General features: G+C 39.5%; 3 protein-coding genes across 8 annotated transcripts in view; 1 reads left to right on the top strand and 2 right to left on the bottom strand.

Annotated features, from left to right (window-relative positions):
• The window catches only part of LOC307254853 (NACHT, LRR and PYD domains-containing protein 12-like), a 365,889-nt gene that overhangs the window by 221,678 nt on the left and 131,711 nt on the right, over positions 1 to 12,500 (bottom strand). The gene's annotated exons all lie outside the window — the stretch shown is intronic.
• efna2b (ephrin-A2b) overlaps positions 1 to 12,500 on the top strand; it is a 70,182-nt gene that overhangs the window by 30,216 nt on the left and 27,466 nt on the right. The gene's annotated exons all lie outside the window — the stretch shown is intronic.
• Positions 2,285 to 3,679, bottom strand: LOC307253894 (nuclear factor 7, brain-like; the record flags this gene model as incomplete). The annotated part of the gene is made up of 1 exon (XM_080032117.1): positions 2,285 to 3,679. The coding sequence occupies one exon, from the start codon at positions 3,677 to 3,679 to the stop codon at positions 2,285 to 2,287; it is 1,395 nt and encodes a 464-aa protein (XP_079888243.1).

Below are 12,500 nucleotides of genomic sequence, written 5' to 3'. Positions count from 1 at the left end.
CCGTCTCTCTCTCTGTCTCCCCATTTCAACTCTGTACTATCTAATAAAGCTTGAAAATACCAAAAAAATATCTTTAAAAAGACAAACAAGAATGACCATTTTCCAATATGGCCGCCATAGTCACTGGCACAGAAAACTCTGTCAAACCCCCAAGCGGCTGTTTGCATGTTTACGACACAAATATTATTTACACACAAGTAAAAGTGACAAATGTGTTTTTTTTACATTTGATTTTATTTAATGTTTCTCATACACATTATGCCCAGCCCCTAAAAGCCTGACAAGACAACGTTATAAACACAAAAAGACCAGAAACCAAGAGCAGACACTGAACAATAGTTTTACCAAAAGCAGTAATAAAAACTATCTAAAAACGCCTTTCTTTGCACTGATGGTCTCGTTTGCTGTTAAAGGTAATTTATGATTATCAGAGGAAACATGAGACTGTTTAAAATATATTTAAATGTTACTCGGAGCCGCTTTAACAATAGTGAGACTTAAATTAAACTTACTGACGTTTCTTCCAGGCTTACAATGTAAAGCAACAATACAGGGGCGGCAGTGGTGAAGTGGGTAGGGAGATCGCCTCTGGAGTGCAGGGTCGGAGGTTCGATCCCCCGTCTCCCCGCCACATGTCGAAGTGTCCCTGAGCAAGACACTGAACCCCAAATTGCTCCCGATGGTTCAGAGAGCGCCTTGCATGGCAGCTTCTACCATCGGTGTATGAGTGTGTGTATGAATGGGTGAATGTGGTAAGAAATGTAAAGCGCTTTGGGGCTGAGAAAATCGGCTAGAAAGCGCTATATAAATCAAGTCCATTTACCATTTACATGAAATAAACCGAAATAAAATGGTGAGACTGTATTTACATGGTATAGCGATAACATGATTAAACCACAGCAGTAGCAAATACACTTACAGTACTGGTAAAAAGTTTGGACCCACCTTATTCAATGGATTTTATTTATTTATTAATTTTTTTCCTACATTGTAGATTAATATTGAAGACATCCAGACTATGAAGGAACACACATGGAATTATGAAGTACAGAAAAGTGTTCAACAAACCAGAATATCTTTTATATTTTAGATTCTTGATTAAACCACAGCAGGAGCAAATAAAGTTACATATTAACACAGGCCAAGTCACGATGTCAGTGAATTTACTGAAGCAATAAAATATGCTGTTAGTTAGTTATTTGAAAGGAACATTGCGGGGTTTTTTTTCCCGCACAGCTGCTGAATATGATCCCAAGGACTAATTAGAGAATTCCAGGTTTAATTTCAAAGGTCGAGATCATGACATCACTTCGATCGATTTTAGATTTTGTAAAATTCAGATTGTGGAAAACGGGGTAGGATTAAATAAGTTTATACTTCCTCCTATCCCACTCCTTTTCAGGCATATCAATTGGATATATGTAATTTTCTTATTCTTTTTTGGTGAAATAATTTGATCATAATTAGTTTTTTTGTGTTTTTCATTTTGTTTTGTATTTTTGATATGTTTAATTTTTATTTGATGTGTCTGAAATCAATCAAAAAATGTATCAATCAATCAATCAATCAATCAATCAATCGTGACAACCCTAGGAAATTAAGTAACATATACATACAACAACATAACATAAATCCCCTAGCTCACATGAAACAACAAATTATTTAGTATCAAGTTTTACCTGCTGATCAAATACACAAAGAGTTCAGTTTAAAATATATCATAAATGTTGACATCAGACAAACAAAGAGTTTATAATGTACATACAGCTCTGGAAACCATTCAGAGACTAGTCTGGATTGTTCTTCAATCTTCATCTCTACATTACTTCATGGAAATGCTCTTTAATCACAATATTTTTGGGGAGAATTTGGTAGAAATGTTGTCAGTAGTTTATATTATAAAACCAAAATGTTCATTCTACTCAAACATATGCCTATAAATAGTCAAACAAGAGACACTGAACATTTGGAGTGGTCTCTTAATTTTTTCCAGAGCTGGATCTAGTATATTACGCCTACTAACCCTATACCAAAGAACACATTAGTCAATTTGGTTTCACTCCCAACCAAAACGAAGCGCTCCATTTCTCACTGTTAGCTTTAGGCTTATTTACAAAAACAAAAGTTCCATGTGTTTCAAATTAATTTTAAAACCTTTAGATTTATATTAGTTTACCACATTATTTTCATATTTGCAAAGACTGTATATATCTGGGTTTCGTTTATGCCCCGCCCACCACCAAAGTACACCTGTCGATCACACACTGATTAACAGGGTTTTTGTCTATTTCTGTTCTACACTCACAGAGATCTTTGCTGGTAAAATCTTAATTTCCCCCATCCACTCCTCAAAGTATGGAAACATCCTCTCAGTGAAAGTGTGTGTGAAGGTGTGTATGTGTGTGTTAGTATCAGCATCAGAGAACGACAGCTTTCCTCTGGTCCAGTCCAGAGTCACTCTGATCCTCTGGAGCTTCTTGTTAAATGGGAGAACAGTGTTTGGAGCTGATGGTGACTGTGCTGAGAAATCATAGTTCCAGTCATCGAACCGTATACTCCAGAATCCAGACCCTATTCGTCCCTTCCTCTGGACAGACTCTGGTAACACACCCAGTTCCCATTCTTTACCGTCTCCAACCAGGACGTCCCAGCTGTGAGTCCCTGAGTTAAAGCCCTCAGAGCTCAGGACAGACGCGTAATAATCAAACCTCTCTGGATTATCAGGAAGCTGCTGATACTCTCCATGTCTCACAGTGGTCAGATCTTCAGACAGGACGAGGTTTGGATGAGCAGTGTTTGGGTCCAGAACCAGAGGAGTGTAGGAGACCATGTCCTTCATCTTGTTCCAGATGTTGAAGGTCAGGTTGCCCAGGTGTTTGGCCTCGTCTATCAGAGCTCCTGAGAGCAGCTGTGGATCATCTGGCAGGGGGCGCTGCTGGACTCTGTCCACTGCAGCCTTGTAGTTGAGCAGGAATGAGACGTCTTCAGCTCTCAGCTGCTCCTCTGTGGCTCTGACTGTGTCTGAAAGAGCTGCTATCTCTCTGCTCAGGGCCTCCATCTTCTCCTTCATCATCTGACTCTTCTGCTCCTCTTCCTCCCTCAGTGCAGCCATCCTGGCCTCCTCTTCCTCTTCTAGAAACTGGTGAAGCTTCTTAAACTGATCCTGAATCTGCGTCTCTGTGCGTCGGGCCTGGACCTCTATGTGTTCTGCTGTTTGATCAAACTCCTCTTTAACTTCTTCAAAAAGCTTTAACTTCTTCTTTAAGGGCTTCAGAGTTTCCTCAAGTTTCTTCTTGTGTCGTGGTGCAGCTTCATCGATGGGTTTGAATCTGTGGCCGCTGTGTTTGTCTGAATCTCTGCAGACGAGACAAACTGGCTGCTGATGGTCCAGACAGAAGAGTTTGAGTTTCTCAGAGTGCAGACTGCAGAGAGCCTCTGAAGCTTTCTCATCTCTCTCCTTAGAGAAGGTCTCACACAGGTTCTTTAAGACCAGATTAGGAGGTGGGCGTTCCTTTGAAGATCTTCTCTTACAAACTGGACACTCTTTGTCTGGTTTCCCTCCCCACCAGCTCTGCAGACAGGCTTTACAGAAGTTGTGGCTACACTTCAGGATCACGGGATCTTTGAAGATTTCATGGCAGACTGGACAGACCAGGTCCTGCTCTAACCTGGAAGCCATTTTGTCTGTGAGAGAGTGAAGCTGAAAGCAGAGAGGACAGAGTGTTAACACTTTACTGGGGCGACTGTGTCTCAGGTGGTAGAGCAGGTCGGACAATGATCAAAGGGTTGGTGGTTCGATCCCCGCCCTGCCACTTGTATCATGGTTGTTGTGTCCTTGGGCAAGACACTTCACCCACCTTGCCTGGTGTGAATGCAGATAGTTAGCCTGCTGCTATCGGTGTATGAATGTGTGTGTGAATGGTAACGTGGGAATGGGAACAGGTCTCCCTTGTAAAAGAGTCTCAATGGGATTTACCTGTAGAAATAAAGGTTAAAAAAAACCCAAAAAACCCACAGGAAGTCAGTTATTCCCCACATCTCCACTGAACATTAGGGTTGGGCAGTATCTATTTTATAATACCTTTAAATCTTCCCCAAATTATACCCCGGTATACGGCTATACCTTAAAGGGACACTGTGTAACATTTTAAGTAATTTATTAGCTAAAATCAATATCCTCATTCATAAATATGTCCTCATTGGTGTAAAATCACCTCTGCCAATAATCTGAATATTAATATTTAATTTTGTACATTGAGCGGGCAGGTCTTATGGAGGCATCCACGTTTTTGGAATGTCATCAGATGCATTGTTTAGAATTTAGAATTGTTCTTGTCCTTGAAGGCCACTGTAGCTTCTGTTATTATTCTAAAGGGTTGGGGTTACCCAGGGAACGTTGCATTCTAGAACTTTCTAGAACTTTCTTGATGATGTCATATTACACACTGCACCTTTTTAATACCTTCATGACCCTACTATTTCCCTATTCATATTTTACTTCAGTACTACCATGTACACATCTGGTCAATGATTAAACTCCTTTTTGATTTCTCTACTTATGACATCTATTGCAGTATGTCCGTCCTGGGAGAGGGATCCCTTACTCTGTCGACTCTCCCTGAGATTTCTCAATTTTTTTTAATCCCGGTAAAGGGTTTTTACTGGGAGTTTTTTCTCAGTCGAGCTAAGGGTGTAAGGGCAGGGTGTCATATTGTATGGAATGTAAAGCCCACTGAGGCAAATGTCTATTTGTGATATTGGGCTATACAAATAAAACTGATTTGATTTGATTTGATCCCTACTGCACACGCTCCATCAACTCCCACCGTTTACAGTAGTTTGTTTGAGTAGAGTCTGGTCCTAAAGTACTGCAGTTATAATACAGCACTCCCCCCTGTATCTGCCATTCAGCCATTTGACCAAACTAAACCTTTCTAGTAGCACACACACGCACAGGTCACACACACACACACACACACACACACACACACACACACAAACACACACAAACACACACACACACACACACACACACACACACAATCTGTTGTTGCCAAATGGGGGACATAAAAATCCCGGACGAGCCCCCAATTGTAACGTCCCCATTTTGGCTGGAGATAAGGACTGTCACATAAAAAACAGAGTCGGGCGGTCAACTTATATAATATGTATTTAATTCTCAAAACAAAAGTGTAAGAGCCATTGACCCTTTTCTTTGTTTGTTTGTATTGTCTTGTTAATTCGACCGCCTGGTGGCAACACTCTGTAACCGGATGCAAGGCTATTAACCAGGCGCACTCACACTAGCCAGGTGCTTGCATGCCGGAAAGCAAAAGGTTTTCGACCGTGCTAAGGCAGCTAACAGGTTTACAGTGAAATAAATTGTCTGTTCAAGTCTAACCTTAAGTGAACTCGGTGAATAAACGAAGCATCATAAAACACTAAAAATAAATAAACAAATAAAGTCCCAACTCTGTAATGAGGTTAAATCTTACCGTGTGTTTGTGAGTGAAGCTGAAAACACAGCAGGCAATCTCCCCGTTCAAAGTTCCCTTCCCTTCGAGCCTCTGTTCTTAGTAAATCTCTGGTTCAGTGTGTGCAGTCAGCAGCAGGTAGCGTCCCAGTAAACCCAGTAAACCCTAGTATTCCCAGTATTCCCATTAACCCAGTATTACCAGTATTACCAGCTTTCCCAGTATTCTCTCCTGTAGCTTTCCTCTCTCTGTGGAAGTCCTGGTGTTGAATGTTAAATCTCTCCGTCCGATAGACAGAATGAAAACTTGTTCAGTTGTTTATTACGGGCGAGTCAGGTGATAGGCGCATATCTTTATCTTTACAGTTCCAAAGGTCAAGTGCAGACGTGTAAACTATGGGGCCATTAATGTAGCAAAACATTTACTAATGTGTATCAAAAGTCACGTGTAGAAAGACAGAGTTGTAACATTACATTTTATTTAGCTGACGATTTTATCCAAAGCGACTTCCATTAAGTGCATTCAACCATGAAGGTACAAACTCAGAACAACAGGAATCACGTCAGTACTATATCTTCATATAAACCAAACTACAAAGAAGATGTGTAAACTAACAGCCGATCTGATGTTAATGGAGAGCTCGTTCCACCATTTTGGATTGTAACTGATGACTGTATTTCGAGCTTTTAGAGCAGATACTTAAACTTTTCAGACATTAATATTTTTTACAGATGTACTCTCTACACACAGATTCATTAGTCTCTTCGTCCGATAGACAGAATGAAAACCTGTTCAGTTGTTTATTACGGGCTTGTCAGGTGATAGCCGCATATCTTTATCTTTACAGTTCCAAAGGTCAATAGGAACTTTGGGGCCATTATTCTAGCCAAACATTTACTAATGTGAATCAAAAGTCGCCTGTAAAAAGACAAGAGTTGTAACTGATGACTTGTCTGTATTTCAAGCTTTTAGAGCAGATACTTTGGCTGAGTTCGAAAAGCCATACTAACGTCCTACTCATACTAAAAGCCCTACTAACGTCCTACTCATACTAAAAGCCCTACTAACGTCCTACTCATACTACTTTCGACTTCAATTTGAGTAAGCTGTAGTTGTGTATGCGAATTTGTGTGGGTGAGAAATGCCCATCTTTTCAAACAACACAGAAAATATATTTTTAAATTCTTTAATGCTTAAACGTTTCAGCCATTAATATAATTTACAGATAGAGCACATTATCTTCAAACAGCACAATCAGGTCCTCAGCCCACCGAACTGCAACCCCTCCCCACCGCTCTCTGTTCTCTGAAAACTATTGGAGTGAGCCAGAAACGATAAATACAAACGAAGGAGAAAGAGTGTGTCCAGTAGATACTGTTGGAGGTGCAGTGGGAGTGTGGGGAAAGGGGGATGAGAGGGTCGGGGTCCCTTCTCATCCAATCTCTGTACACAGGTAGCAGATCATGAGGAGCTATTCACTGATTTTGACAACAAGCGTTCTCCAGAATCACTGACTACAGCTTTAATTCAGCTCATTGTTAATACACAGCCTAGTCTCTGTAAACTGGTTAATACACAGCCTAGGGCCTAGGCTCTGTAAACTGGTTAATACACAGCCTAGGGCCTAGGCTCTGTAAACCTTGTTAATACACAGCCTAGGGCCTAGGCTCTGTAAACTGGCATGTTGCTGGCTACGTGTTAACACATAGAGACAACAGTGTGTTCGCTAATAAGAGAACCAGATCATTTCACAGGTTCATTTCCCTTCACAGCAGGAGGCCTCAGCAGTGGCAGTTAGAATCAGCTAATATGCTAATGAGCCTCTGTGTGATGTCACAGTGTGATGTCACAGTGTGCTGACTAGGCGCGGTGTGGAAGTTTGATACTTATGCTTTCAGTCTAAATGTGCAGTTTCATTTAAAGTCTCTACGAGGAACTTTTAAATATTTCTGAAACAGTCTCATTTTTCCTCTGATGATCATGAATTACATGTAACAGCAAACGAGACCATCAGTGCAAAGAAAAGAATGCTATTTTTATATAGTTTTTCTTATACATAGTACATATCTGATCTGTGTCACATGAGAGCAGAAGAATAAGAAATAGGCCACTTGAGCCATGCAGTGTACCGACTCGGTCAACCCTGTTTCACAGTGAAATGTATTATAGCTACGTCGCCGTCGGTCACAAAAACGCCGTTGAAATTGTGAGTTATTTACGTTTTTTCCCGCTATTAATTTCTAATGGACAGCTGAATATTTTCCTTATTATTATAAAAGGCTATAAAAGGTTTGAATTGTGTTGGGGAGGGGAGTAGAAGTTAATATAAGTTGCAGGTTGAGTGTGTGTGTGTGTGTGTGTGTGTGTGTGTGTGTGTGTGTGTGTCTGTCTGTCTGTCTCCCTGTGTGTGTGTGTGTCTGTCTGTCTCTCTCTCTCCCTGTGTCTTTTTTTAAATTAAAAAAAAAAAAAATTTAAAGATATTTTTTGGGCATTTTTATGCTTTATTGATAGTGCAGAGAGACAGAGGTGAAATGGGGCAGAGAGGGGAGTGACATGCAGAGAACGACCGCGGGCTGGAATCTAACCCGGGTCTGCTGCTGGGCCCGGCCCGGGAGGGGGACGCCTTACCAACTGAGCTAAAGGCGCCCCCACCTGTGTGTGTGTCTGTGTGTCTGTCTGTCTGTGTGTGTGTGTGTGTGTGTGTGTGTGTGTGTGTGTGTGTGTGTGTGTGTGTGTCTGTCTGTCTGTCTGTCTGTCTCTCTCTCTCCCTGTGTGTCTGTCTGTGTGTGTGTGTGTGTGTGTGTGTGTGTGTGTGTGTGTGTGTGTATTTGTAAAAAAAAAAATTTAAAAAAAGTTGCAGGTGTTTCTTCGTCTGTAGGATTTTCTCTGGCGCTCTGGGAGTGATGGCAGCCATTGTTAACGTGAGCGTGTGATTGGCCGACCGTATCGACCACTGACAGCCACACAAAGAGACCGGCACACACACACACACACACACACACACACACACACAAACACACACACAAAGGGACCGGCGATCAGCCAAACAGAACTAATCCACACAGGGTCTGTAGGTCACTGAGAACTGAAGAATCCACCTCAGACACTTTGTATTCAATATGTTTAGGGCTTTTTCTATGAGTTTATTTCCTAGTTATATTTATATGGATATTCGGGATTTTTAGGATGCTTTAACGGCATCTGAGAACTCCTGAAAATTCACTTTTTTCAACATTTTATTTGGAACACAAAAATTCTGAATTAATTTGTTTGTTTTTAACTTGAAAAGGTCTGTGTCGAAATTATAACATTACACATCGTATTCAATGTGTTTAGTGCACATTTTGGGATCTCGGATAAATGAGAATATTTTGCTTAATTTGGGACCGAAATCTCCTGAAAATTAACTTCATTAACAATATTTTAATTGGAACTAAAAATATGTATCTATAATTTTTTTAAATTCAATTTGTAAAACTGTTCCCGCTGATGCAATTGAAGAGATTTAAATTTTTGAAAACATAGAAATATTTTAAAAATCAAAAATCAACACAAATTTATATTTTTTTAAATTCTTGTAATATTTCGATAGTGAAAATATTTACATCTGGTCGAACATGAGACGTCGTATTATATATACATGGCACATTTTTCGAGCTATTTCATTTCGGATTCGACATGTTGAGGACATATTTCACCTCAACACTTTGACAAAAGACAAATTAAAATATATATGAAGGACTTTTTTCTATATGTTTAATTTCACAGTAATATCGTGGATCATTTGGGAAGGTTAGGGGTGAAGTCGTGTCTCTGAAATTCCTTCAATATTTTAATTGGAACACATTCACGCACTTTTTTTTAAATCGATTTTATTTCTATCTGGGAAAACTTCTGTAAAGAAAAGTGTTTTAACGGTCGTTTGGTCCGTTTCCACATTTTTTTTTTTCTTAATTTGTGAATCCCCAACCGCTCATGTTTTGACAAGATTTTAATTTCTAAAAATATACGAAAATGTTGTATGTTGGTAAATGGTTAATGGACTTCACTTATATAGCGCTTTTTAGCCGATTTTCTCAGCCCCAAAGCGCTTTACATTTCTTACCATTTCATACACACACACACCTACACCGATGGTAGAAGCTGCCATGCAAGGCGCTCTCTGAACCATCGGGAGCAATGTGGGGTTCAGTGTCTCTTTGCCCAGGGACACTTGGACATGTGGCGGGGAGACGGGGGATCCAACCACCGACCCTGTAACCCAGTGGACCGCCCTACACACTTCACCACAGACGCCCATGTTTAGACTTATGTTAGTAGCAGCAAATATAGAAGCACTATAAGTTCTAAAACATTTTTTTTTAAATATTACGAATTTACATATATATATTTTTTGAAATTCTTGTAATATTTCGATAGTGGTAATATTTACATCTGGTTGAGCATTAGACGTCGTATGGGACATTTTTCTAGCTATTTCATTTCATCGTAATAGTTTATATTATTGGGTTTGTAATAGCCGTCGGAAAACGAATTTTCTTAAATATATATTAAAATAATAAAAATATTCATTTTCACTTCGATTTTTCAGTTTATAAAATGTATATTTTAAAGGTAATTTGTTCTGTTTCTAATAATAATTTTTATTTATTTGTTTAAAACCTTTTCACTCGTGCTTCAAAGAGATTTCAATTGTTCAAAATATACAAATATTTTGTGGTAAAAATAATTTTAATTTAAATAGTAAAAAGACAGTAATAACTGGGCAAACTTCAGACCTAGTTTTAAATATACTTTTTACATATTTCTAAATTTTAAATTTTATTATATTTTTGGATTTTTGGGACGTTTTCATCGTCTAAATTCACTTTTTTTTTTACAGATTTTAAGATGAACCAGGATCAAACCAGGATCAAACCAGGATCGGTTTTTCAGTTAAAATAAACAAATGAAAGATCTCTCTTGCTTATATTAAATAATGATAACGACAGCAACAGAGGCAGTGTTTCATTGGGAGTCAAACGCGTTATTTAGTATTTTTAAAGATCTCTGTCTCTGTCTCTCTCTCTCTCTCTCTCTCTCTCTCTCTCTCTCTCTCTCTCTCTCTCTCTCTCTCTCTCTCTTTCTAATATGTTTTATATCTTAATGTGCAAACACCTTAACGCTCCAAAATGTTTGTTCGTCTCAAAACCGAATTTATCTGCTGTTGTGTGTTTACTGTAAAGCTGCAGTATCCATTATTGTCTAATAATTACTAAGTATAAATAAAAAGTCTCCATAGGGGGCGTCTGTGGTGAAGTGTGTAGGGCGGTCGTCCACTGGGTTACAGGGTCAGTGGTTCGATCCCCCGTCTACCCGCCACATGTCCAAGTGTCCCTGGGCAAAGAGACACTGAACCCTAAATGTCTCCTGATAGTTAGCTTGCACCCTGCATGGTAGCTGCTGCTGCTATCGGTGCATGAATGTGTGTGTGAATGGGTGAATGTGTACAAAACAATGTAAAGCGCTTTGGGTCTGTGAAAAACCAGGAAAAAGGGCTTTATAAGTGGAGTCCATTTACCGTTTACTAAACAAGAAAATTCTAAATCGATTTGAAAATTGCTGTGAACAGACGCTCTCCATCCAATCTGACGCTGAATCTGAAGCTTGAGCTATTTTGCAAAGAAGAATGGGCAAAAATGTCAGTCTGTAAATGTGCAAAGCTGGTAGAGACATACCCAAATAGACTTGCAGCTGTAATGGCAGCGATAGGTGGTTCTACAATGCATTGACTCAGGGGGCTGAATACTTTTGCACGCCACAATTTTCAGTTTTTTATTTATAAAAATGTTTTAAAACAATTTATCATTTTCATTCCACTTCACAATTATGCACCACTTTGTGTTGGTCTATCACATGAAATCCCAATAAAATACATTTTCGTTTGTGGTTGTAACTTGACAAAATGTGGAAAAGTTCAAGGGGTATGAATACTTTTGCAAGGCCACTGTATGTGGTACACCTGCAAACATTGTTAAGAATAGATAATAAGACAAGAAAATTGATGTTGATTTTTATTTATGTTTAAAAATCCAAGTTATATCAAGATAAACAAGTCTCTTGACTGTGTGAATTTATATAAAATCATAGTTGTTAATCTTAAACAGTTTCCAGACCTGACGCAGTGGAAACACACACACACTCTCACACACACACACACACACACACACACACACACACACACACACACACACACACACACACACACACACACACACACACACACACACACACACAGATAATACACATACATACACACAGATAGACACAGAACACACACAGACACACACACACACACACACACACACACACACACACTCGGATAATACACATACACACACACACACACACACACACACCCCTCCTCACATGAAACAGTCTAGCCTTTCAGTCCACACTTTAACGTAAACCTTTGAATTCAGAACTTTTACTTGAGTATTTTTACCGTGTCTTACAGAATACTTTTTCCGCGCTGCAAAAACACACACACACACACACAGTAACACACACACACACACACACACACACACACACACACACACACACACAGTAACACACACACACACACACACACACACACACACATGTTTCGCTTTCACTAAGTAGCACCTTTGTAGTTTTCCTGATGAACAGATGTTTCAGATTAAATTCCAGCTGTTGAGAGGAAACAGACACTACGCTTTGATTTACGACTTACCTTCCATTTTACAGTTTGCATAGGTGTGTGTGTGTGTGTGTGTGTGTGTGTGTGTGTGTGTGTGTGTGTGTGTGTGTGTGTGTGTGTGTGTGTGTGTGTGTGTGTGTGTGTGTGTGTGTGTGTGTGTGTGTGTCTGTGTGTCTGTGTGTCTGTGTGTGTGTGTGTGTGTGTGTGTGTGTGTGTGTGTGTGTGTGTGTGTGTGTGTGTGGCTACAGTGACCTATGCTCGTTTTTAATTTCACTTTTTCAAACATTTTCAAACTCTTTATACTCCTTCAGCTATCCAGTTTA

This window comes from Ammodytes marinus, assembly GCF_949987685.1.
Source record: "Ammodytes marinus genome assembly, chromosome: 8".
NCBI classification, from domain to species: Eukaryota; Metazoa; Chordata; class Actinopteri; order Uranoscopiformes; family Ammodytidae; genus Ammodytes; species Ammodytes marinus.
Note: the sequence above shows the minus strand (reverse complement) of the source record. Positions and strands in the feature narration are given on the sequence as shown.